This window comes from Oncorhynchus keta, chromosome 11 (genome assembly GCF_023373465.1).
Source record: "Oncorhynchus keta strain PuntledgeMale-10-30-2019 chromosome 11, Oket_V2, whole genome shotgun sequence".
Classification (NCBI taxonomy): domain Eukaryota; kingdom Metazoa; phylum Chordata; class Actinopteri; order Salmoniformes; family Salmonidae; genus Oncorhynchus; species Oncorhynchus keta.
Genome location: NC_068431.1, coordinates 33,160,152 through 33,187,274, shown reverse-complemented (window position 1 = coordinate 33,187,274; position 27,123 = coordinate 33,160,152). Strand labels below are relative to the sequence as shown.

The window sequence follows — 27,123 nt, the reverse complement described above, 5'->3', positions numbered from 1 at the left end:
GACATGACAATGGGCCTTAGGATCTTGTCACGGTATCTCTGTGCATTCAAATTACCATAGATAAAATTTAATTGTGTTTGTTGACTGTAGCTTATGCCTGCCCATACCATAACCCTACCGCCACCATGGGGCACTCTGTTCACAACGTTGACATCAGTAAACTGCTCCCCCACACGAGGGCCGGTACATTTGAAACTGGGATTCATCTGTGAAGAGCACACGTCTCCAGCATGCCAGTGGCCATCGAAGATTAGCATTTTCCCACTCTAGTTGATTACGATGCCAAACTGTAGTCAGGTCAAGACACTGGTGAGGATGACGAGCACGCAGATGAGCTTCCCTGAGACCATTTCTAACCGTTTGTGCAAACCCACAGTTTCATCAGCCGTCCAGGTTGCTGGTCTCAAACGACCCTGCAGGTGAAGAAGCCGGATGTGGAGGTCCTGGGCTGGCGTAGTTACGCGGTGGTCTCCAGTTGTGAGGCCAGTTGGACTTTTTGCTAAATTTTCGAAAACGACGTTGGAGGCAGCTTATGGTAGAGAAATTAACAATAATTTACCTGTCAACAGCTCTGGTGGACATTCTGTAGTCAGCATGCCAATTGCACGCTTCCTCAAAACTTGAGACATCTGTGACATTGTATTGTGTGAGAAAACTGCACATTTTAGAGTGGCCTTTTATTGTCCCCAGCACAGGGTGCATCTGTGTAATGATCGTGCTGTTTAATCAGATTCTTGAAATGCTACACCTGTCTGGTGTGTGGATTATCTTGGCAAAGGAGAAACGCTAACTAACAGGGATGTAAACAGATTTGGGCACAAGATTTTAGAGAAATAAGCTTTTTGTGCGTATGGAACATTTCTGGGATCTTTTATTTCAGCTCATGAAACATGGGACCAACATGTTGCATTTATATTTTTGTTCAGTATAAATTACTTTGTGTTAATCTTAAATTTACATTATTTCTTTACTTCTATAAAGTCTGTACAACTACTAGAGTCTCTACACAGATGAGATGTGTTGTGGTGGGCCTACCTTGCTGCCGTCTCCCCCCTGGTGGTAGTGGCCGCCGGGGGAGTGTACGGGTGAGGTGGTGGGTGAGGAGGGCAGGATGTTGATGATGTCAGGGTCCACCAGCTCGTTCTCCTGATCCAGCAGGTCAAAGATCCCGATGGCGTCCGACCCATCTAGACAGAAGGGAAGCGAGATAGAGACTATATTTAATATACTCTGAGGTAAAATGGAGAGATAGAGATCCATATGAAGAAAAAACAACAAGACAGAGTTGAGAACTTGAATAGCGCAAAAAACTATTTCCAATGGTCTCAATCAATTATTTTCAAGAGAGATAAGACAACACAAGTTGCAGTAGAAGCCTTCCAATAAAACAGATGAATTGAGGTCAAAGGTGAGAGTTGAGAGGTGAGGCCAGAGGGAAAAGCATTGTGACTCACCGGGGATAGGGTTGAAGGCGATGTCTATGTTGGTGTCAGTAGTGTAGTTGGAGCTGGCCACTTGGACGAAGGCTGAAGTGGGGAACACCAGGATGTGGGTGCAGGACGTGTCCTGGGGAGTACTCAGCTGGGACGTCTGCATGTTCAGAGTGGTGCTGCGGCCGAACACTGAGCCTGTAGACACAGAGTCTGGAGAGAGAGAGGAGACAGGTCAATAATACAGTACGTTCATCTTCATTGAATCGACATTGAATGCAGACAGTATACACACAAATTAAAACTGTTGACATCTGCTATAGCTATCATCCATTAATCTGTGAATGAATTAGTAACACCATTTAATTGATGCAGCAAAAATGTAAGTGGTGCCAATAAAAGCAACCATCTTCCAACTGGCCATTATTAATTAGTCCAGCGCTCTAGTCACAGATTATAATGATTATCTGTTGAGTACAACCCACAATGTCTGGGTCACCGGTCTGGAGGGACCCGTCCAGCCCCTCCCCATATACAGCAGTAGACCCATATTATACACTGACAGTGTCAAAGTGTCCGTGCCAATCACTCCCCAAAATAAACCCATTGATCTAGAGCTCCATCACATCACACAGAAATCAATGGAGCCTGAGAACTAGTGGTTTATGACTGAGAGAAGCAGTGTCCTCAAAACTATCAATCTGATAACGACAAGGAGCGACATGCATTATAACAGGCTGCCACCATCCATCAGATGCAAGTACACACACACACACACACACACACACACACACACACACACACACACACACACACACACACACACACACACACACACACACACACACACACACACACACACACACACACACACACACACACACACACACACACACACACGCAGGCAGGAGGACATCGTACCTGGCATGATGACAAAAGAGCACTGTGGCTCCATGGCGACCAGACAGGCGCTAAGGATGCTGGGAGTGTCGGAGGCAGAGATGCCACACATTCGACACATCTCCTTGAGACGCCGACTTAGAGACTGCAGGTTCCTCCTGCTCAGCAGAATACTCCAGTCTGGAAAGGAGGGAGAGAGGGAAGAAAGAGAATAATTATTCAATGAGTAAGACAAGATAAATGTAAAATAGCAAAGCACCTCTGAGGACACCACTATTCTTTCACTAACAATAATGTTTTATAGAGGAGATTGAAAAGAATGAGTAAAACAAGATGAGTGTAAAACAGCAAAGTACCCCATTGAGATTAAAGAGGGCTAGATCCTAAGTACCCCATTGAGATTAAAGAGGGCTAGATCCTAAGTACCCCATTGAGATTATAGAGGGCTAGATCCTAAGTACCCCATTGAGATTAAAGAGGGCTAGATCCTAAGTACCCCATTGAGATTATAGAGGGCTAGATCATAACTACCCCATTGAGATTAAAGAGGGCTAGAACCTCAGTACCCCATTGAGATTAAATAGGGCTCGATCCTAAGTACCTCATTGAGATTATAGAGGGCTAGATCCTAAATACCCCATTGAGATGAATTAGGGCTCGATTTTAAGTACCCCATTGAGATTATAGAGGGCTAGATCCTAAATACCCCATTGAGATTATAGAGGGCTAGATCCTAAGTACCCCATTGAGATTATAGAGGGCTAGATCCTAAGTACCCCATTGAGATTAAAGAGGGCTCAATCCTAAATACCCCATTGAGATTAAAGAGGGCTAGATCCTAAATACCCCACTGAGATTATAGAGGGCTAGATCATAAGTACCCCATTGAGATTAAAGAGGGCTAGATCCTAAGTACCCCATTGAGATTATAGAGGGCTGGATCCTAAATACCCCATTGAGATTATAGAGGGCAAGATCATAAGTACCCCATTGAGATTAAAGAGGGCTAGATCCTAAGTACCCCATTGAGATTATAGAGGGCTAGATCCTAAACTGCTGGTTGACTGTTGTCCTCCTCACCTCTCAACTCGCCATGTCCCATTCGGCCCAAGCGACCTATCACCACCCTCCATGGCACAGATGTCATCTGCACCAGCCCCAAGCACCAATCCCACAGCTTCTGCAGGCCCGACCTCCGGGCAGAGCCCTTTTTCCTCCGCGCTCTGTCAGAACAAAACACCCACATACCGTCACACTGAAAACATTTAACACTACACTCATAACTACAAATCACCAAGGAGTTGCCAGGTTGAAGGTAACGTGTAGATTGTTGATCTTGCAATAATCACTATACTTCAAGGCTACACATTGTTTTCATCATTGTTTTCATCATCACAACCCACAACAAACATTGTTTTCCAAAAGAAAATACTCGCTGCAAAATACATTTGCAATGCTCTGCTTGAGGTTTTCTGACTAGATGGTGGTAGAAGTGGTGAGGATGATGTGGTCCCACCTGTTGGGCACGTCAATGCTGATGATGCAGGTCTCCAGCAGCTCTCCGTACAGGTCGGTGCAGGTGGCCAGGAGCCAGCGCTGGTCGTGGGACAGGCAGTAGCCCACAAACAGCACGTTGTACTTCTGAGAGGCCTCCCCGAACGTCTCCCCCAGCTCAGTCTGCTTGTCCTTGGTGGGGGCCAGGATGAAGGGAGGCGTGTAGAGCCGTAAACACTCTGGTCTCTGTTGGGTAGAGAGAGAGAGAGGGGGGTCAAAGGTTAGGGGTTAGACGAGGGTCATGTTCAGTAAGGATATTTTTTTTTACTGGGAGACGGCTACCTACTTATGTCCAATAACGATGAATATGTTTTTGTTTACCATTGCAACACAGTTAGGTACATTGTGCCCTACAGAACACAACCCAGGACTATATCTGTCTGTCTACTCTAGGACTAGAAAGACATTGTATGTACAAGAGTCACTGGGTTGGTTAGTCGACAGCCAACATTCTACCAGTGTCACTACAGAGATACCATTTATCCAGCTAGCTAAGTAGCTCAGCTCCTGCTCTAGTCCCCACTCCACTGTGTACAGGGTAAATGTAATGTAGTGGCTGGCTGGCCTGGGAAAGTTAAATAGGATTGGGTGGCAGTCTGGGGCCTCTCCCTGTCTAAACCTGTAGTCTGGAACCCCTTAGGGAGGTCTACGGAAGCTAGCCAAGCAGATAATGGAAAGAAAACTGGAGAGAAGGAAGAGGGTTATAAGATCCCCCGGTCTTGTTCCAGGACTAAGGGGGTTAGTGTAACACTTTCTCCATCTCAATGCTCCTTTCCTCTCTCCCTTGCTATCGTTCTCTTGCTGGCACACCACACACGGCCAGAGTAGGGCTGAGGAGCAGAGGGGAGGGTCAGGCTATGACAGGGATCAGCAATCCTGGTCCTCAGGGGAGGTAGTGTCTGCCGGTTTACAGTTTCCCTGGCATTTCATTCATCATTGTTCTCCCATAACACACACATCTGGTTTCCCAGCCCTAAACCAATCAATGATTCAAAACAGCAGACACTTAGGACCCCCCCCGGTGTAGAAGCAGCATAATGTTAGTTAAGTTAAAGTTGGGATAATGTTAGTTAGGCTCATGTCATGTTTGTTTACCTCTGGGCTCTTCAGTGTGGTGTTGATGGCCAGGCCGGGGCCGAAGCCAGTCAGCGACTTGACGTTGGTGGATCTGGGGAGGGGTCGCCTGCACTGGGAGAACACTGAGAAGGCCAGGGACTTGAGGTGCTGAGCGTAGATATGACGCTCCTCGCTCCTCACCGGCTGGAGCAGGTACTGGCACGGGATGATCTGAGAGGGGAGAGGTGGAAACCAATCGGTCAACATACAACTTTAACAAAACTACATCTACGTTCTGTCTTCTCTTGTACCGATTGTCCTGTCTGACATATTTTGCCCTAAAACAAAGTCTTATCAACTATTTGTGAAACATTTTATTCTAAATAAACATACACATTCTAACATTGCCACCAAACATTCTTTCATCAACACACACATGCGAGACTTGTGTCGAGATGACCTGTACAGAGACAGAGTTGTGTTGAGATGACCTGTAGAGAGACAGAGTTGTGTTGAGATGACCTGTACAGAGACAGAGTTGTGTTGAGATGACCTGTAGAGAGACAGAGTTGTGTTGAGATGACCTGTACAGAGACAGAGTTGTGTTGAGATGACCTGTAGAGAGACAGAGTTGTGTTGAGATGACCTGTAGAGAGACAGAGTTGTGTTGAGATGACCTGTAGAGAGACAGAGTTGTGTTGAGATGACCTGTAGAGAGACAGAGTTGTGTTGAGATGACCTGTAGAGAGACAGAGTTGTGTTGAGATGACCTGTAGAGAGACAGAGTTGTGTTGAGATGACCTGTAGAGAGACAGAGTTGTGTTGAGATGACCTGTACAGAGACAGAGTTGTGTTGAGATGACCTGTAGAGAGACAGAGTTGTGTTGAGATGACCTGTAGAGAGACAGAGTTGTGTTGAGATGACCTGTACAGAGACAGAGTTGTGTTGAGATGACCTGTAGAGAGACAGAGTTGTGTTGAGATGACCTGTAGAGAGACAGAGTTGTGTTGAGATGACCTGTAGAGAGACAGAGTTGTGTTGAGACGACCTGTACAGAGACAGAGTTGTGTTGAGATGACCTGTACAGAGACAGAGTTGTGTTGAGATGACCTGTACAGAGACAGAGTTGTGTTGAGATGACCTGTAGAGAGACAGAGTTGTGTTGAGATGACCTGTACAGAGACAGAGTTGTGTTGAGATGACCTGTACAGAGACAGAGTTGTGTTGAGGTTACCTGTACAGAGACAGAGTTGTGTTGAGGTTACCTGTACAGAGACAGAGTTGTGTTGAGGTTACCTGTACAGAGACAGAGTTGTGTTGAGATGACCTGTACAGAGACAGAGTTGTGTTGAGATGACCTGTACAGAGACAGAGTTGTGTTGAGACGACCTGTACAGAGACAGAGTTGTGTTGAGGTTACCTGTACAGAGACAGAGTTGTGTTGAGATGACCTGTACAGAGACAGAGTTGTGTTGAGACGACCTGTACAGAGACAGAGTTGTGTTGAGGTTACCTGTACAGAGACAGAGTTGTGTTGAGGTTACCTGTACAGAGACAGAGTTGTGTTGAGGTTACCTGTACAGAGACAGAGTTGTGTTGAGGTTACCTGTACAGAGACAGAGTTGCGGATGTGTGGTGGGAGGAACTGGAGCATCTCCAGGTGGCAGCGCAGCAGGCCCAGGGTCCACACACTGGACCCCGCCTCAGGCTCCTCATAGGTGAAGGGGTCCACGATGTACACCACGATGGCCGGGGGGTACGTTATGGCATGAGATTCTCCATCCGTCGGCACACCCACCTTCTCTCGCTCCATGGTGCTGGAGAGGAGGACAAGAGAGAGAGGGAGTTAGGACAAGGAATGGGGTTTCGCTCCGGGCACTGTGTGTGTGTGTGTACATGAGTGAATTCAGGCCCGGTGTTGTACCTACCTCTCAAGGGGTTCAGTGGGTGACTGGGCCTGGCTGGCTGAGTCCACCCCGGTGAGGCCTGCGTTCTGGGCTCCAGCCTGTTGGCCCAGCTGCCCTCCCTGGGTGCCACCACCCTGGCCCTGGTTCTGCATGCTCATGGTCCCAAAGGGAGGGAAGGAGCTGGGCTTGGCAGACTGCAGCCCGCTGCTGGGCTGGCTCCCTGACGACGCTGTGCTGTTGGCACTGTTGGCTACACCGGTGTTGTTACTAGGCACGCTGCTGCTGTTGTTGTTGGGGAGGGAGGGGGTCGCTGAGTTTTGGGGGCAAGCAGAGGTGGTGGAGGAGGAGCCAGAGGATTGTGTGGATGAGCATTGGTTGGTGGCAGGAGGGGGTGTGGGCTGTGTGAGGAGGGAGCTGTCTAAAGGCTGTGCGGCGAGGTATGGAGCTGATGGGAGAGACAGGAGCACAGAGAAAATCTTCATTTATAAGCCATCTAAATGAACAAGGATTACACTTTAGTCATCATCCGCTACAACAAACCTTTTAGAAAAACAAGATCCTTTTAGAAACCAAAAATAGGCTTTTTGATCTTCTAAATCCTTGGGTATATGGGCATGGGGGGTACAGAAAGGCCTGAGCCCGACCAGATCCCCACCTGTGTCGTCTTTGGAACCTACCGAGGTCGTGGCGGCAGACTTGCGCATAGAGCTTGAGTTTGGCGAAGGCATCGCTGTTGCTGCTGGCAGCCTTGATGAACCAATCGCTGACGGGCTGCTCCGCTAGCTTCTTAGCAGCCGATCCGCCCACTCTCACGATGCCGTCCGGGTGACCTTTTGAGATTGGCTGGTGCTGGCCCAGACGACATGACTGCAGGGAACATGGAGGGAGAGGAGGACTGGATTAATATAGTTAGACAACAGCACAGGAATGACTGAGTGACTTGATGTCGAGGCAATAAGGAATGGTAAGGAAATGGAGTAGACAGATCTTTTTTTTTTTTACAGTAGGCTGTGTTGGAAGCGTCTAGTATGTTTTTTTATTTAACTAGGCAAGTCAGTAAGCGTCTAGTAAGGTCTGGGTCAATTCTATTTCATTAAAGAATTGAAAAGTGACCTTTTTTTAAAAAAAAAAAATAGGAATTTGTAAATGTTTCATATCCAAAATTAAAACGCATCTGACCCCAACCCTAGCCTGGTCCCCAATCTATTTGAGCATTCTTGCACTTATGGTCATATGCTCTTAACCCCTAACTGCTATGGTCAACTCCAATGGGTCATTGTCATGAAAAACACAAGATCTGGGACCAGGCAACTCCAAAAAGGTGGTTGCTTCAGCTGTCCAAAATGCCTCTCTTGCATGATAAATGGACAGTTGTTGACGTTCTCCAGCCTTACCTCGTAGACGGCGGTGAGGTCCCTGAAGAAGCTCTTAGCCCCCTGGAGCAGGGCCTCATTGTCGGGACAGACCACCAGGTAGCCCACGTCCCTGTGGGAGCCAAAGGGGTCCAGCAGCAGCTTCTCCCAGTAGGGCAGGCCAAAGGGCGACAGCACCACAAAGTCATACTCATAACCCACCAGGAAGGTAGGGATGGGCAGGGGCTCTGGAGACTCATCTGTGCCTGATGGCGGGAAGGAGGGGGGAGAAGGGAGGAGAGGGAGAAAAGAGGGGAGGAAAGGAGAGGAGAGGGAGAAGAGAGGAGAGGGAAAAGAGAGGAGAGGAGAGGGAGAAGAGGGGGAAGAGAGGAGAGGAAAGGAGAGGGAGAAGAGAGGAGAGGAGAGGAGAGGAGAGGAGAGGAGAGGAGAGGAGAGGAGAGGAGAGGAGAGGAGAGGAGAGGAGAGGGAGAAGAGAGGAGAGGAGAGGAGAGGAGAGGAGAAAGGAGAGGAGAGGGAGAAGAGGGAGAGGAGAGGAGAGGGATTAAGTACTTAGTCCTCCTCCAGCGATAAAAATAAAAACAATTCTATCGAAAAGTGATATCTCAAGTATAAATACATAGACATTTTACGTTTTGTTATTTGTTATTGACTGTACGTTTGTTTATGTGTAACTCTGTATGTTGTTTGTTTTAGGCACCCTGATTTGCTTTATCTTGGCCCGGTCGCAATTTTAAATTGTTCTCAACTGGCCTACCTGGTTATTAAGGTGAAATAAATCAATATAAAACAGTAAAGCAGACACACTAAAGGGTCAAAAAATTTTTTTTTAGCAAAATAGTGTTATTTTAGACACAACTGCAAACTTCAAGGAGTTGGTCTGATGGTAGAGGAGCAATAGAGAACAAAAGAGGAAACGTCCACCCGCCCGACCCCCACCCCCCACTTGTGCCATGTCATGACCTACCTGGAACACCTATTGAGATGTAAATCAGGTGTTAAATGAGGTGAAAAGGACACTAGATTAGGGCTTTAAACAAGGTAGCACTGCCACCTGTCACATTCACAGAGAAGGCTTGAGAGCCCAAAGTGAACCCATCACAACAGCAGTGGCAGCTTCCCACTGAGCTGACATCTGGACTACAGCAGTGTGACTGAGATAACTACTGATCTGTCTGCAAACACAGACTACGTCGCATCTGCCTGTGTAAGCCAGTGGCTCTTGGAGTATTTTTCCCTGGTGGCTTACCGTAGGAGCCCCGTCCCGCCATCTTGTGGAACTGCTGCCAGGTGAGGGGTCCCTGAACGCCCCAGGAGCGCACTGTCCTCTTCTTCTGGATGGCATCCTGGAGTACAGGCTGGAGGGAGAGCAGCACCCGCAACACGTCCTGAGAGCACAGAGCACTGATGTCCACCGCTGGGGAGAGGGGGAGGACAGTTAGAAAGAGAACACACAGAGCACTGATGTCCACCACTGGGGAGAGGGGGAGGACAGTTAGAAAGAGAACACACAGAGCACTGATGTCCACCACTGGGGAGAGGGGGAGGACAGTTAGAAAGAGAACACACAGAGCACTGATGTCCACCACTGGGGAGAGGGGGAGGACAGTTAGAAAGAGAACACACAGAGCACTGATGTCCACCACTGGGGAGAGGGGGAGGACAGTTAGAAAGAGAACACACAGAGCACTGATTTCCACCACTGGGGAGAGGGGGAGGACAGTTAGAAAGAGAACACACAGAGCACTGATGTCCACCACTGGGGAGAGGGGGAGGACAGTTAGAAAGAGAACACACAGAGCACTGATGTCCACCACTGGGGAGAGGGGGAGGACAGTTAGAAAGAGAACACACTGATGTCCACCACTGGGGAGAGGGGGAGGACAGTTAGAAAGAGAACACACTGATGTCCACCGCTGGGGAGAGGTGGAGGACAGTTAGAAAGAGAACACACAGGGCACTGATGTCCACCACTGGGGAGAGGGGGAGGACAGTTAGAAAGAGAACACACAGAGCACTGATGTCCACCACTGGGGAGAGGGGGAGGACAGTTAGAAAGAGAACACACAGAGCACTGATGTCCACCACTGGGGAGAGGGGGAGGACAGTTAGAAAGACAACACACAGAGCACTGATGTCCACCACTGGGGAGAGGGAGAGGACAGTTAGAAAGAGAACACACAGAGCACTGATGTCCACCACTGGGGAGAGGGGGAGGACAGTTAGAAAGAGAACACACAGAGCACTGATGTCCACCACTGGGGAGAGGGGGAGGACAGTTAGAAAGAGAACACACAGAGCACTGATGTCCACCACTGGGGAGAGGGGGAGGACAGTTAGAAAGAGAACACACAGAGCACTGATGTCCACCACTGGGGAGAGGGGGAGGACATTTAGAAAGAGAACACACTGATGTCCACCACTGGGGAGAGGGGGAGGACAGTTAGAAAGAGAACACACAGAGCACTGATGTCCACCACTGGGGAGAGGGGGAGGACAGTTAGAAAGACAACACACAGAGCACTGATGTCCACCACTGGGGAGAGGGGGAGGACAGTTAGAAAGACAACACACAGAGCACTGATGTCCACCACTGGGGAGAGGGGGAGGACAGTTAGAAAGACAACACACAGAGCACTGATGTCCACCGCTGGGGAGAGGGGGAGGACAGTTAGAAAGACAACACACAGAGCACTGATGTACACCACTGGGGAGAGGGGGAGGACAGTTAGAAAGAGAACACACAGAGCACTGATGTCCACCACTGGGGAGAGGGGGAGGACAGTTAGAAAGAGAACACACTGATGTCCACCACTGGGGAGAGGGGGAGGACAGTTAGAAAGAGAACACACTGATGTCCACCGCTGGGGAGAGGGGGAGGACAGTTAGAAAGAGAACACACTGATGTCCACCACTGGGGAGAGGGGGAGGACAGTTAGAAAGAGAACACACAGAGCACTGATGTCCACCACTGGGGAGAGGGGGAGGACAGTTAGAAAGAGAACACACTGATGTCCACCGCTGGGGAGAGGTGGAGGACAGTTAGAAAGAGAACACACAGAGCACTGATGTCCACCACTGGGGAGAGGGGGAGGACAGTTAGAAAGAGAACACACAGAGCACTGATGTCCACCACTGGGGAGAGGGGGAGGACAGTTAGAAAGACAACACACAGAGCACTGATGTCCACCACTGGGGAGAGGGGGAGGACAGTTAGAAAGAGAACACACAGAGCACTGATGTCCACCACTGGGGAGAGGGGGAGGACAGTTAGAAAGAGAACACACAGAGCACTGATGTCCACCACTGGGGAGAGGGGGAGGACAGTTAGAAAGAGAACACACAGAGCACTGATGTCCACCGCTGGGGAGAGGGGGAGGACAGTTAGAAAGAGAACACACTGATGTCCACCGCTGGGGAGAGGGGGAGGACAGTTAGAAAGAGAACACACTGAGCACTGATGTCCACCACTGGGGAGAGGGAGAGGACAGTTAGAAAGAGAACACACAGAGCACTGATGTCCACCACTGGGGAGAGGGGGAGGACAGTTAGAAAGACAACACACAGAGCACTGATGTCCACCACTGGGGAGAGGGAGAGGACAGTTAGAAAGAGAACACACAGAGCACTGATGTCCACCACTGGGGAGAGGGGGAGGACAGTTAGAAAGAGAACACACTGATGTCCACCGCTGGGGAGAGGGGGAGGACAGTTAGAAAGAGAACACACTGAGCACTGATGTCCACCACTGGGGAGAGGGAGAGGACAGTTAGAAAGAGAACACACAGAGCACTGATGTCCACCACTGGGGAGAGGGGGAGGACAGTTAGAAAGACAACACACAGAGCACTGATGTCCACCACTGGGGAGAGGGAGAGGACAGTTAGAAAGAGAACACACAGAGCACTGATGTCCACCACTGGGGAGAGGGGGAGGACAGTTAGAAAGAGAACACACTGATGTCCACCACTGGGGAGAGGGGGAGGACAGTTAGAAAGAGAACACACTGATGTCCACCGCTGGGGAGAGGGGGAGGACAGTTAGAAAGAGAACACACAGAGCACTGATGTCCACCACTGGGGAGAGGGGAGGACAGTTAGAAAGAGAACACACTGATGTCCACCGCTGGGGAGAGGTGGAGGACAGTTAGAAAGAGAACACACAGAGCACTGATGTCCACCACTGGGGAGAGGGGAGGACAGTTAGAAAGAGAACACACAGAGCACTGATGTCCACCGCTGGGGAGAGGTGGAGGACAGTTAGAAAGAGAACACACAGAGCACTGATGTACACCGCTGGGGAGAGGTGGAGGACAGTTAGAAAGAGAACACACAGAGCACTGATGTCCACCACTGGGGAGAGGGGGAGGACAGTTAGAAAGAGAACACACAGAGCACTGATGTCCACCACTGGGGAGAGGGGGAGGACAGTTAGAAAGAGAACACACTGATGTCCACCACTGGGGAGAGGGGGAGGACAGTTAGAAAGAGAACACACAGAGCACTGATGTCCACCGCTGGGGAGAGGGGGAGGACAGTTAGAAAGAGAACACACAGAGCACTGATGTCCACCACTGGGGAGAGGGAGAGGACAGTTAGAAAGAGAACACACAGAGCACTGATGTCCACCACTGGGGAGAGGGGGAGGACAGTTAGAAAGACAACACACAGAGCACTGATGTCCACCACTGGGGAGAGGGAGAGGACAGTTAGAAAGAGAACACACAGAGCACTGATGTCCACCACTGGGGAGAGGGGGAGGACAGTTAGAAAGAGAACACACTGATGTCCACCGCTGGGGAGAGGGGGAGGACAGTTAGAAAGAGAACACACTGAGCACTGATGTCCACCACTGGGGAGAGGGAGAGGACAGTTAGAAAGAGAACACACAGAGCACTGATGTCCACCACTGGGGAGAGGGGGAGGACAGTTAGAAAGACAACACACAGAGCACTGATGTCCACCACTGGGGAGAGGGAGAGGACAGTTAGAAAGAGAACACACAGAGCACTGATGTCCACCACTGGGGAGAGGGGGAGGACAGTTAGAAAGAGAACACACTGATGTCCACCACTGGGGAGAGGGGGAGGACAGTTAGAAAGAGAACACACTGATGTCCACCGCTGGGGAGAGGGGGAGGACAGTTAGAAAGAGAACACACAGAGCACTGATGTCCACCACTGGGGAGAGGGGGAGGACAGTTAGAAAGAGAACACACTGATGTCCACCGCTGGGGAGAGGTGGAGGACAGTTAGAAAGAGAACACACAGAGCACTGATGTCCACCACTGGGGAGAGGGGGAGGACAGTTAGAAAGAGAACACACAGAGCACTGATGTCCACCGCTGGGGAGAGGTGGAGGACAGTTAGAAAGAGAACACACAGAGCACTGATGTACACCGCTGGGGAGAGGTGGAGGACAGTTAGAAAGAGAACACACAGAGCACTGATGTCCACCACTGGGGAGAGGGGGAGGACAGTTAGAAAGAGAACACACAGAGCACTGATGTCCACCACTGGGGAGAGGGGGAGGACAGTTAGAAAGAGAACACACTGATGTCCACCACTGGGGAGAGGGGGAGGACAGTTAGAAAGAGAACACACAGAGCACTGATGTCCACCGCTGGGGAGAGGGGGAGGACAGTTAGAAAGAGAACACACAGAGCACTGATGTCCACCACTGGGGAGAGGGGGAGGACAGTTAGAAAGAGAACACACAGAGCACTGATGTCCACCACTGGGGAGAGGGGGAGGACAGTTAGAAAGAGAACACACAGAGCACTGATGTCCACCACTGGGGAGAGGGGGAGGACAGTTAGAAAGAGAACACACAGAGCACTGATGTCCACCACTGGGGAGAGGGGGAGGACAGTTAGAAAGAGAACACACAGAGCACTGATGTCCACCACTGGGGAGAGGGGGAGGACAGTTAGAAAGACAACACACAGAGCACTGATGTCCACCACTGGGGAGAGGACAGTTAGAAAGAGAACACACAGAGCACTGATGTCCACCACTGGGGAGAGGGGGAGGACAGTTAGAAAGAGAACACACAGAGCACTGATGTCCACCACTGGGGAGAGGGGGAGGACAGTTAGAAAGAGAACACACAGAGCACTGATGTCCACCACTGGGGAGAGGGGGAGGACAGTTAGAAAGAGAACACACAGAGCACTGATGTCCACCGCTGGGGAGAGGGGGAGGACAGTTAGAAAGAGAACACACAGAGCACTGATGTCCACCACTGGGGAGAGGGGGAGGACAGTTAGAAAGAGAACACACAGAGCACTGATGTCCACCACTGGGGAGAGGGGGAGGACAGTTAGAAAGAGAACACACAGGGCACTGACAACACAAAAGATAGCAACATTCTGATAACTGTCAGGGAAAATGAACAGACTGGTTTATATTGGTTAGTTATGCTAGCCAACTTAAGCTCTACAGGGCCAAATGCGAAGAACAATTTATTATTAGACACAGACTTGAATGTTGGTTTGAACAACAAAAAGGTGCTTTTCTTACCGTTTTGTTTGGACCAGTGGTGTAGACAAGTACTCTTGACCAGGGCCTCGTCCACCTTTCCTCCTGACATGTTGTCCATGAACTGGCGGCCGTGCTCCAGAGCCATGTAGCAGTCACTGTGGTAGTCCCTCTCCTCCACCCTCACACAGGCCGGCACTGGACAACCCCCGGGCCCCCGCGCTGCCAGGCTGTCAGGCTCCATCCCAGCCATGGGAGAGAAGGGGTTGGTGCACTGGTCCTGTAGCAGTAAGATCAGTTCGTCTGGTACCCTCTCCCCCCTCCCTCCTCCCCCTGTCCTCTCCAGCGAGTGTTGCCGCAGCGCCTCGAAGCGCTTCTCCGCCTCGCGGCTGACGTCCGAGTCGCGTCCGATGATGTCCAGCTCGTCCTCCAGGAAGAGGCCCGAACCGTTGCCATAGCGGCGGTTGACCACAGCGCTGAAGCCGCAGGTGCAGGGGTACTGGGCCTCTCCCGTGGGGTCGCTCAGGTACACCCCCACGTCGGCCCCCTTGATGTTCATGTTGCACACGCAGATGCAGCAGCTGTCGAAGTTGCAGTCCTTGAAGAGGTTCATGACGGACTCCGAGAGGATGAGGGTGACGTAGAGGCTGTGGGCCTCGGGGATGGAGGGCACGGTGGCTGGCTCCACTGAGTTGATGGGTCGACAGGTGGAGGGGGTGGAGGCAGGCGAGTAGAGGTCAGAGTTCTCGTACTTAAGCGAGCCCTGGACACTGGCGGGCCCTCTGGGGGTGCGTGGGGTACGGGGAGTGCGTGGTGTGGGGGCGGAGAAGCGCGGGGTGGCCGGTGAGGGCAGGATGCCCGTGCCACTGTTGCTGGGGGGGGCACTGTTGGACATGAAGGGAGTATGGGTCTGGGGTGTGTAACTCTGGCTGTAGTCCTGGTCCATGGCACTGCCCACACTGGGGATGTTACTGTGACAGAGAGAAGAGGAGACACAACACAGCCTGTTGGGACAATATGCTTTGAGTTTGATTCAAAACACAACAACAAAGCAGAGCTCAGTATATTATAACAAAACAATCAACAATACTTTCCAGTGAACCTCCATTACGAGGCAACCGTCAGAAGGAGGAATGGTAAACAAACAAGCAGAGACAACTGGCTGCCTGTCGGGGTATGCAAATGCGCTGCAATTTAAAGCAGCCCCTCTGAGAAAATAGTATATTTTTGTCTCCTTCTCTCTTTCTTTCTCTCTCTCTGAGAGTTTTTCCTAGCCACCATGCTTCTACACCTGCATTGCTTGCTGTTTGGGGTTTTAGGCTGGGTTTCTGTACAGCACTTTGAGATATCAGCTGATGTACGAAGGGCTATATAAATACATTTGATTTGATTTGATTTGTCAGGTTGATGTTTACTTTCATTAATCTTGCCCTGAAGACAGAATGGAGTGATTTCCGCTAGATGGGCCAGCTGTATTGATGGAGAGGTTGTTGTCCTGGTACCACATTGCCACTCCTCCCTATAGGATGTCTCATCGTTGTCGATGATCACGCTGTTGTGTCGTCAGCAAACTTAATGATGGTGTTGGAGTCGTGTTTGGCCACGCAGTCGTGGGTGAACAGGGAGTACAGGAGTGGACTAAGCACGCACCCCTGAGGGGCCCCAGTGTTGAGGATCAGCGTGGCAGATGTGTTGTTGCCTTCCCTTACCACCTGGGGGGGCCATTCAGGAAGTCCAGGATCCAGTTGCAGAGGGAGGTGTTCAGTCCCAGGGTCCTGATGAGCTTTGTGGGCACCATGGTGTTGAATGCTGAGCTGTAGTCAATAAACAGCATTCTCACAGGTGGGAAAGGGCAGTGTGGAGTGCGATTGCATCATTTGTGGATCTGTTCGGGCAATACTCTACACCGCCCTCTATACCACTCTACACCACCCTCTATACCACTCTACACCGCCCTCTATACCACTCTACACCACCCTCTATACCACTCTACACCGCCCTCTATACCACTCTACACCACCCTCTATACCACTCTACACCACCCTCTACCCTCTCCTCTCCTGTCCTCTCCTCTGTATCAATCAACCATGCCCTCTCCTCTCCTCTACTCTGTATCAATCACCACGCTCTCTACACTCCTCTCCTCTGCTTTGTATCAATCACCATGCTCTGTCTCTCCTCTCCTCTCTACTCTCCTCTTCTCTCCTCTGTATCAATCACCATGCTCTCTCTCTCCTCTCCTCTCCTCTCTACTCTCCTCTCCGCTCCTCTCCTCTGTATCAATCACCATGCTCTCTCTCTCCTCTACTCTCCTCTCCACTCCTCTCCTCTCCTCTGTATCAATCACCATGCTCTCTCTCTCCTCTCCTCTCTACTCTCCTCTCTGCTCCTCTGTATCAATCACCATGCTCTGTCTCTCCTCTCCTCTCCTCTCTACTCTCCTCTCCGCTCCTCTCCTCTGTATCAATCACCATGCTCTCTCTCTCCTCTACTCTCCTCTCCACTCCTCTCCTCTCCTCTGTATCAATCACCATGCTCTCTCTCTCCTCTCCTCTCCTCTCCTCTCCTCTCTACTCTCCTCTCCTCTCCGCTCCTCTCCTCTCCTCTCCTCTGTATCAATCACCATGCTCTGTCTCTCCTCTCCTCTCCTCTCCTCTCCTCTCCTCTCCTCTCCTCTCTACTCTCCTCTCCTCTCCTCTCCTCTCCTCTCTACTCTCCTCTCCTCTGTATCAATCACCATGCTCTGTCTCCCCTCTCTACTCTCCTCTCCGCTCCTCTCCTCTCCTCTGTATCAATCACCATGCTCTGTCTCTCCTCTCTACTCTCCTCTCCGTATCAATCACCATGCTCTCTCTCTCCTCTCTACTCTCCTCTCCTCTGTATTAATCACCATGCTCTGTCTCTCCTCTCCTCTCTCCTCTCCTCTGTATCAATCACCATGCTCTGTCTCTCCTCTCCTCTCCTCTCTACTCTCCTCTGCGCACCGCTCCTCTCCTCTCCTCTGTATCAATCACCATGCTCTCTCTCTCCTCTCCTCTCCTCTCTACTCTACTCTCCTCTCCGCTCCTCTCCTCTCCTCTGTATCAATCACCATGCTCTCTCTCTCCTCTCTTCTCTACTCTCCTCTCCTCTGTATCAATCACCATGCTCTGTCTCTCCTCTCCTCTCCTCTCTACTCTCCTCTCCTCTCCATCAATCACCATGCTCTCTCTCTCCTCTCCATCAATCACCATGCTCTCTCTCCTCTCCTCTCCTCTCCTCTCCTCTCCTCTCCTCTGTATCAATCACCATGCTCTCTCTCCTCTCCTCTCCTCTCCTCTCTCCTCTCCTCTCCTCTCCTCTCCTCTCCTCTCCTCTCCTCTCCTCTCTACTCTCCTCTCCTCTGTATCAATCACCATGCTCTGTCTCCCCTCTCTCCTCTCCTCTCCTCTCCTCTCCTCTCCTCTCCTCTCCTCTCCTCTCCTCTGTATCAATCACCATGCTCTGTCTCTCCTCTCCTCTCCTCTCCTCTCCTCTCCTCTCCTCTCCTCGCCTCTCCTCTCCTCTGTATCAATCACCATGCTCTCTCTCTCCTCTCCTCTCTACTCTCCTCTCCGCTCCTCTCCTCTCCTCTCGTCTGTATCAATCACCATGCTCTCTCTCTCTCCTCTCCTCTCTACTCTCCTCTCCGCTCCGCTCCTCTCCTCTGTATCAATCACCATGCTCTCTCTCTCCTCTCCTCTCTACTCTCCTCTCCGCTCCTCTCTACTCTCCGCTCCTCTCCTCTGTATCAATCACCATGCTCTGTCTCTCCTCTCCGCTCCTCTCCATCAATCACCATGCTCTCTCTCTCCTCTCCATCAATCACCATGCTCTCTCTCCTCTCCTCTCCTCTCTACTCTCCTCTCCTCTCCTCTCCTCTCCTCTCCTCTGTATCAATCACCATGCTCTCTCTCCTCTCCTCTCCTCTGTATCAATCACCATGCTCTCTCCTCTCCTCTCCTCTCCTCTCCTCTGTATCAATCACCATGCTCTCTCTCCTCTCCTCTCCTCTGTATCAATCACCATGCTCTCTCTCCTCTCCTCTCCTCTCCTCTGTATCAATCACCATGCTCTCTCTCCTCTCCTCTGTATCAATCACCATGCTCTCTCTCCTCTCCTCTCCTCTCCTCTGTATCAATCACCATGCTCTCTCTCCTCTCCTCTCCTCTCCTCTGTATCAATCACCATGCTCTCTCTCCTCTCCTCTCCTCTGTATCAATCACCATGCTCTCTCTCCTCTCCTCTCCTCTGTATCAATCACCATGCTCTCTCTCCTCTCCTCTCCTCTGTATCAATCACCATGCTCTCTCTCCTCTCCTCTCCTCTGTATCAATCACCATGCTCTCTCCTCTCCTCTCCTCTCCTCTCCTCTCCTCTCCTCTCCTCTCCTCTGTATCAATCACAATCCTCTCTACACTCCTCTCCTCTGCATTAATCAGCCATGCATGAGGAATGGAACAGGCTCCTCGGAGGGTAGAGGGATAAGCCCTGAATGTGTGTGTGTGTGTGTGTGTGTGTGTGTGTGTGTGTGTGTGTGTGTGTGTGTGTGTGTGTGTGTGTGTGTGTGTGTGTGTGTGTGTGTGTGTGTGTGTGTGTGTGTGTGTGTGTGTGTGTGTGTGTGTGTGTGTGTTTGTATGCCTATATCCTGTAAGTCTAAAGTACACTTCAGCACAGATAAACATTACAAATTGTAAAGAACCCTCGGAGCAGCTGGAAAAATATCCATTGGTTCCGTAGGCTTCAGGAGGAGAGTGTCCTGAGACAGTCAGCTTGCCCTAGCAGTCAGGAAAAACTCCTATCCCTGGTCATGAGTGGTTCATATAGAGATTGATTGATTCGATTTACTATATCAGACAATTAAAATGCACAGCCACACACCAATGCAATGGCAGGTGTTTACCTGTCTTTGTTGAGGTAGGCCATGGAAGGCACATGGGGGTTGTTGAGCATTTCCAGTTTGCCCACTGTTGTCCAGCTGGGCCTGTAGATGCACTCCTCTGGCAGCTTGATGGGGGGCAGACACTGGCTGGGCAGGGTCTTCATGGGGGCAAACATGGAGCAGCCCACAAATGCCTGGCACAGCTCCGGCTTGTATACAAACGAGAAGTCCTGAGGGGAAGAGCCAGGGAGGATGAGACCATGTCCGATATGTACACCGACTAGTCCAATGGCTGCTACACTGATATGACTTAGATTTCTTTTTTCATTTGACATTCATCTTTATGTAAACTACACAGTTAGGACAAAGACAGTTAGGCCATGCAGAAGAATTATCCATGACTCCTAAGCATGGTCAAATAGGGGATCAAGTTTCAATTTAGGGCCCAAAAACCCACCTTGATTTCCTGTGGCTTGGGGCTGCAGTAGCCCTCTTCCACTTCAATCTTGAAGTGTCCCCCAAGGGACGAGGCACCGTCCAGGTTGGTCATGCCATGTCCAGCCTCGATGCTGCCGTATTCCTTACTGCCCATGTTCATGGGGGAGTAGCCCATGATGTGCTGCTCCAGGCTGGGGGGAGTGGGGAACATCTGGTGCAGGTCTGCCGAGCCTGTAGGAGAGAGACGGGCGGTAAGTGGAGCGAGAGCGAGATGGAAAGAGAGAGATGGAGAGAGAGATAGAGAGAGGGGCAGAAGAGAGAGGCCGTGAGAAACTAGAGATAAATCAAGGTTCCCATTCAGTGACAACAACAACTGAAGATCTGAAGTCTCAAAAGGCAGTCGAGGCTCAACAGTCTAAGTGCTGAGGCAACAAGCACCTTGTTTCACATACAAAGCTATAGACTGGTCACATAGAGAGGTAGATAATGAGGCACTTGTTCCTGCCCCAGGGCACAGAGCTGTCTGTTTGGAGGAGAGCAGGGCCACTCAGCCAGCCAGTGACTGTTGTTACAACTGTTATCACCACAAGGGGGAGCAGCATAGGTAAACAACATATTTTTGGGGCTGTATGTATCACCTTTCTCAGAGTAGGAGTGCTGATCTAGGATACATTTTGCCTTTTGGATCATAATTAATAAGATTCACAGGAGGTTGGTGGCACCTTAATTGGGGAGGACGGGCACATTGTAAATTCAGGAGCGGAATAAATGTAATATTATCACCAACATCAAACACATGGTTTCCATATGTCCATTATTATGAGCCATCCTCACCTCAGCAGCCTCCACTGATAAGATTATTATGAACATGATATTAGATCGGCACTCCTACTGAGATGCCTGATACATAAAGATCCTGGAATGCAAACGTGTGCTGAGACGAGTGACTGAAGAAGCTTCATGCTTCATTCGTGAATGAATGAGTATGAACAACGTGTGCTTTCCAAGTGTTATATGATGAGTTTCTGCATGGGTTTGAGTTGCCTCGAGCACATTTTCACTGTATCATCCTTAGGCCTTTTAAGCAGCAATCTGTGATTGCTACATCCATTTTTGGACGTATAAATGAATGATATATACACACTGAATATAACTTAGAAATGCCTCATGAGCTGGATTCAACTGTCGTACCCCCATCAGAACCCAAAATATAAGCTTGTTTTATGCCAATGTTTTACAAACACTGTATAGCCTCAAATCACGGTTAAAACTATGATTCTGATATCATGGATGGTGAGTCCTTACACCCATAGCTCTGTCTAAAGCAGTGAGAAGCAGTCTTACTGATGCAGGAGACTGGGTCCAGAGGGGCTGGCTTTGGTTCCTTGGTGCCAAATGTATTATCTGTTCCATTCACCGCACGTCTGGAACCAGGCTGTTGAATATAACACATGGCAATAATAAGATTCAACACATACAAGTTTATTCACAAAAACACAAAAAGCCCCTGCAATGATGGGTTGGGGAACCCTGTTGGCAGGCGGTAACCCAGCGGTGACATTGCACTTCTCAGTGTATTGTTGCACGATTGGTACCCAGCCACCTAGTCACCAGAGAGAGCAGAGCACAGAAGGGTTTGGACTGTGACTACTCTGTTCTGTGGGGGCCAGAGTCAGAACAGAGCACTTTGGAAGCCACCATATCCATCTTTGGGGCTGGGAAAATATTTTCTGAATCTAAGCCACTATGGCTGCGTTTACACAGGTAACCCAATTTTGATATTTTTGTCACTAATTGGTCTTTTGACCAATCAGATCAAATCTTTTGCCAATAATTGGACAACAGATCAGAATTGGTCTGCCTGTGTAAACAGACTTTTACACTGCAATGTGTTGTAGGATGACGTGTTAACCACAGCCGTTGAGGTACTGCACGTATGCAGCATTCTGTCTCACCAACACACACACACAAACACTTGCCAAGCGGTACTGTAGCTAATGGGATATTCATTGTGGTTTAGTGCAGCGGCCAGGCTGTAGTGCTGGCAGGTCCCACTGACCGCGGGTTCATGCTCGTCACACACACACACACACACACACACACACACACACACACACACACACACACACACACACACACACACACACACACACACACACACACACACACACACACACACACACACACACAGGCCCCATACTGACCGTGAGCTCGTCCTCATCGGAGTTGAAGAGGTTGTCAAGGTCGTTGATGGACACGGCCAGGTCGGTCTCGTGGATTAGGCTAGTGGACGCAGTGCGTGCGTTTGCTGCTTCCCGTGCTGCGTCTGGACGGGGGTAGAGGAACAACAAACACCAGGGCTAGGTAAATAACCCACCTCTAGCTCAGGCTCTCTAAAACTCCCATATACTGTATCCCTCAACATCAGAGGCTGTCAGTCTTACAAGAGGCCCTATTCCTGAGGCTGCATTCAACAGTAAACATGTGAGAATGCTCTGAATCAAGTCAATGAAACGTAGTAATGCACCTACATGCCTGAGGGATCTAGATAAGACGGTCATTAAGATTGATATGCAGTATGAGCTATGGATACCCCACACTATTCTGGCTGAGACTGACTTATTGCATTTACTGTTGCTGAGAGAAGCCTATGACAGACAGGTGGTAAGCTACAGAATGGCTTCACCCCATCATCCAAGGCTACCATAAGCTCAGGACTAGTATTCAACTTCTCTACAGATAGTTTGGCTTTCCGTTGAATTTTTAAAAATATCAATTAGATCCATGCACTGTAATTTATAAATGAATTTGCACAATATCATCCGCTGAATCTTTCACAAGAGAAAAAGGCACTATGGAAGTTATGTGACAAACCAGACCGTTCATCTGTAGGCTACGTGCAGCACTTTGTGTTAAGCATCTATTTGTTTCCATGTTCTTACCCAAACTGGGTCCAGCACCTGTTCAACTCTGTCAACTCCCTCAAAACACAGGGATGAGGATTTGCACAGGCTTTATCAGAGGACCTGGGAGTTTGCAGAAAAACAATAGGTTCTTGGAGCTGGAATAATAGCCTTCCCGCCAAGTAATAAATACCGACGTGGCAGATTCGGACGGGACTAAAATGACAGATGTGGTGTTTTGTGCTCGTGCATGTAATTACATTATCTGTCCTCCCCCAGTAAGTCAAACTAAAGGCTGCAATGCTGTCACTCAGGTAATTGACCCAGGTAATGACAGCCATGTCCCTGTCATCTAACAGAGCCTAGAGTTGCACAGTACAGCAAAGACAGACAGGATCCTTACCATCTGATGGACCTGCTGCTCCATCCTCCCCCTGCGAGAGAGAGAAAAACAAAGAGAGAGAGAGAGAGAGAGAGACAGAGAGAAAAACAAAGAGAGAGAGAGACAGAGAGAAAAACAAAGAGAGAGAGAGACAGAGAGAAAAACAAAGAGAGAGAGAGACAGAGAGAAAAACAAAGAGAGAGAGAGACAGAGAGAAAAACAAAGAGAGAGAGAGACAGAGAGAAAAAAAAACAAAGAGAGAGAGACAGAGAGAAAAACAAAGAGAGAGAGAGACAGAGAGAAAAACAAAGAGAGAGACAGAGAGAAAAACAAAGAGAGAGAGAGAGAGAGACAGAGAGAAAAACAAAGAGAGACAGAGAGAGAGACAGAGAGAAAAACAAAGCGAGAGACAGAGAGAAAAACAAAGAGAGAGACAGAGAAAAACAAAGAGAGAGAGAGACAGAGAGAAAAACAAAGAGAGAGAGCGACAGAGAGAAAAACAAAGAGAGAGAGACAGAGAGAAAAACAAAGAGAGAGAGACAGAGAGAAAAACAAAGAGAGAGAGAGAGAAACACAGAGAGAGAGAGACAGAGAGAAACACACAGAGAGACAGAGAGAAACACAGAGACAGAGAGAAACACAGAGAGAGACAGAGAGAAACACAGAGAGAGACAGAGAGAAACACAGAGAGGGACAGAGAGAAACACAGAGAGAGACAGAGAGAAACACAGAGAGGGACAGAGAGAAACACAGAGAGAGACAGAGAGAAAAACAAAGAGAGAGAGAGAGACAGAGAGAAACACAAAGAGAGAGAGACAGCGAGAAACACAGAGAGAGACAGAGAAACACAAAGAGAGAGAGACAGAGAGAAACAGAGAGAGAGAGAGAGAGACAGAGAGAAACACAGAGAGAGAGACAGAGAGAAACACAAAGAGAGAGAGAAACACAGAGAGAGAGAGACAGAGAGAGACAGAGAGAAACAAAACACAAAGAGAGACAGAGAGAGAGAAACACAGAGAGAGACAGAGAGAGAGAAACACAGAGAGAGAGAGAAACACAGAGAGAGAGAAACACAGAGAGAGAGACAGAGAGAGACAGAGAGAAACACAAAGAGAGACAGAGAGAAACACAGAGAGAGAGAGACAGAGAGAAACACAAAGAGAGAGAGACAGAGAGAAACACAGAGAGAGACAGAGAGAGAAACACAGAGAGATAGAGAGAGACAGACAGAGAGAGAGAAACAAAGAGAGATACAGATAGAGGGAGAGAGACAGAGAGAGAAACACAGAGAGATACAGATAGAGGGAGAGAGACAGAGAGAGAAACACAGAGAGATAGAGAGAGACAGACAGAGAGAGAAACAAAGAGAGATACAGATAGAGGGAGAGAGACAGAGAGAGAAACACAGAGAGATACAGATAGAGGGAGAGAGACAGAGAGAGAAACACAGAGAGATACAGATAGAGGGAGAGAGACAGAGAGAGAAACACAGAGAGATACAGATAGAGGGAGAGAGACAGAGAGAGAAACACAGAGAGATACAGATAGAGGGAGAGCGACAGAGAGAGAAACACAGAGAGATACAGATAGAGGGAGAGAGACAGAGAGAGAAACACAGAGAGATACAGATAGAGGGAGAGCGACAGAGAGAGAAACACAGAGAGATACAGATAGAGGGAGAGAGACAGAGAGAGAAACACAGAGAGATACAGATAGAGGGAGAGAGACAGAGAGAGAAACACAGAGAGATACAGATAGAGGGAGAGAGACAGAGAGAGAAACACAGAGAGATACAGATAGAGGGAGAGCGACAGAGAGAGAAACACAGAGAGATACAGATAGAGGGAGAGAGACAGAGAGAGAAACACAGAGAGATACAGATAGAGGGAGAGCGACAGAGAGAGAAACACAGAGAGATACAGATAGAGGGAGAGAGACAGAGAGAGAAACACAGAGAGATACAGATAGAGGGAGAGAGACAGAGAGAGAAACACAGAGAGATACAGATAGAGGGAGAGCGACAGAGAGAGAAACACAGAGAGATAGAGAGAGACAGACAGAGAGAGAGAAACAAAGAGAGATACAGATAGAGGGAGAGAGACAGACAGAGAGAAACACAGAGAGATAGAGAGAGAGACAGAGAGAGAAACACAGACAAAGAGAGAGATCAATATTGTGCACAAAACAAATGCAAAGAAACAAAACCAATAGGATACAGCTGATCAAACAATACAATTATATTGATAATGGATAAAAGGCAATAGCAGATAGTCTATATGAAACTGCAAAGAAAATAATACAATAAACACAAAGTAAATAACATAAGAGAAAGTACTGTAGAAAGTACACAGGTGCCTCCAGCCCCTGAGAGCTGGGCTGCTCTCAGTCTCAGTGGAGAGCACGTTTATTTTTGGCACACTTCAAAAAATGCAGAGAGAATAAAGAGACGAGGGGAACGAACGACTCTGTACTAATGAGATTTCCAGACAAGGCTCCCAGTGTATGGGAGAAATGCCATGGCCGCCTGGGAGGGAGCCCTAATGCCACTACACTTTGTCAATATCTCTCTGTGATAGGGCCTCTTATGATGGGGCCTCCATGCACATGGCAGGCAGACACATACTGTGCGAGCAAATATGAACAAACACAAGGGGCTGAGGGAATATATATATTTTCTCTCTCTCTCTCTCTCTCTCTCTCTCTCTCTCTCTCTCACCAAATAATGCGAACGCGGAAGCACCAGTGACATGGCAGTCAGTGTGGTGTTCATATTGTGCCCTACAGTAGCACTAGTGACATGGCAGTCAGTGTGGTGTTCATATTGTGCCCTACAGTAGCACTAGTGACATGCCAGTCAGTGTGGTGTTCATATTGTGCCCCACAGTAGCACTAGTGACATGGCAGTCAGTGTGGTGTTCATATTGTGTCCTACAGTAGCACCAGTGACATGGCAGTCAGTGTGGTGTTCATATTGTGCCCTACAGTAGCACTAGTGACATGGCAGTCAGTGTGGTGTTCATATTGTGCCCTACAGTAGCACTAGTGACATGGCAGTCAGTGTGGTGTTCATATTGTGCCCTACAGTAGCACTAGTGACATGGCAGTCAGTGTGGTGTTCATATTGTGCCCTACAGTAGCACTAGTGACATGGCAGTCAGTGTGGTGTTCATATTGTGCCCTACAGTAGCACTAGTGACATGGCAGTCAGTGTGGTGTTCATATTGTGCCCTACAGTAGCACTAGTGACATGCCAGTCAGTGTGGTGTTCATATTGTGCCCCACAGTAGCACTAGTGACATGGCAGTCAGTGTGGTGTTCATATTGTGTCCTACAGTAGCACCAGTGACATGGCAGTCAGTGTGGTGTTCATATTGTGCCCTACAGTAGCACTAGTGACATGGCAGTCAGTGTGGTGTTCATATTGTGCCCCACAGTAGCACCAGTGACATGGCAGTCAGTGTGGTGTTCATATTGTGCCCCACAGTGTAGCACCAGTGACATGGCAGTCAGTGTGGTGTTCATATTGTGCCCTACAGTAGCACTAGTGACATGGCAGTCAGTGTGGTGTTCATATTGTGCCCTACAGTAGCACTAGTGACATGCCAGTCAGTGTGGTGTTCATATTGTGCCCCACAGTAGCACTAGTGACATGGCAGTCAGTGTGGTGTTCATATTGTGTCCTACAGTAGCACCAGTGACATGGCAGTCAGTGTGGTGTTCATATTGTGCCCTACAGTAGCACTAGTGACATGGCAGTCAGTGTGGTGTTCATATTGTGCCCTACAGTAGCACTAGTGACATGGC

General features: G+C 49.3%; 1 protein-coding gene across 3 annotated transcripts in view; it reads right to left on the bottom strand.

The window, feature by feature from the left end:
• Positions 1-27,123, bottom strand: part of LOC118375299 (mediator of RNA polymerase II transcription subunit 13-like) — a 140,566-nt gene that overhangs the window by 8,125 nt on the left and 105,318 nt on the right. For 2 of the 3 annotated variants that reach the window (XM_052457016.1, XM_052457018.1), the window contains exons 11-27: positions 23,341-23,371; positions 22,239-22,360; positions 21,379-21,469; positions 20,054-20,265; positions 19,618-19,826; positions 14,739-15,667; positions 9,468-9,635; positions 8,243-8,466; positions 7,526-7,715; positions 6,870-7,293; positions 6,548-6,758; positions 4,980-5,171; positions 3,847-4,070; positions 3,411-3,553; positions 2,352-2,510; positions 1,455-1,643; positions 1,036-1,187 (exon numbers count right to left, since the gene is read on the bottom strand). In XM_052457016.1, coding sequence (XP_052312976.1) covers positions 1,036-1,187; positions 1,455-1,643; positions 2,352-2,510; positions 3,411-3,553; positions 3,847-4,070; positions 4,980-5,171; positions 6,548-6,758; positions 6,870-7,293; positions 7,526-7,715; positions 8,243-8,466; positions 9,468-9,635; positions 14,739-15,667; positions 19,618-19,826; positions 20,054-20,265; positions 21,379-21,469; positions 22,239-22,360; positions 23,341-23,371 — 3,870 coding nt within the window. Of the gene's footprint in view, positions 1-1,035; positions 1,188-1,454; positions 1,644-2,351; positions 2,511-3,410; positions 3,554-3,846; positions 4,071-4,979; positions 5,172-6,516; positions 6,759-6,869; positions 7,294-7,525; positions 7,716-8,242; positions 8,467-9,467; positions 9,636-14,738; positions 15,668-19,617; positions 19,827-20,053; positions 20,266-21,378; positions 21,470-22,238; positions 22,361-23,340; positions 23,372-27,123 lie in introns of those variants that run through there. The other variant, XM_052457019.1, reaches the window with a different exon arrangement.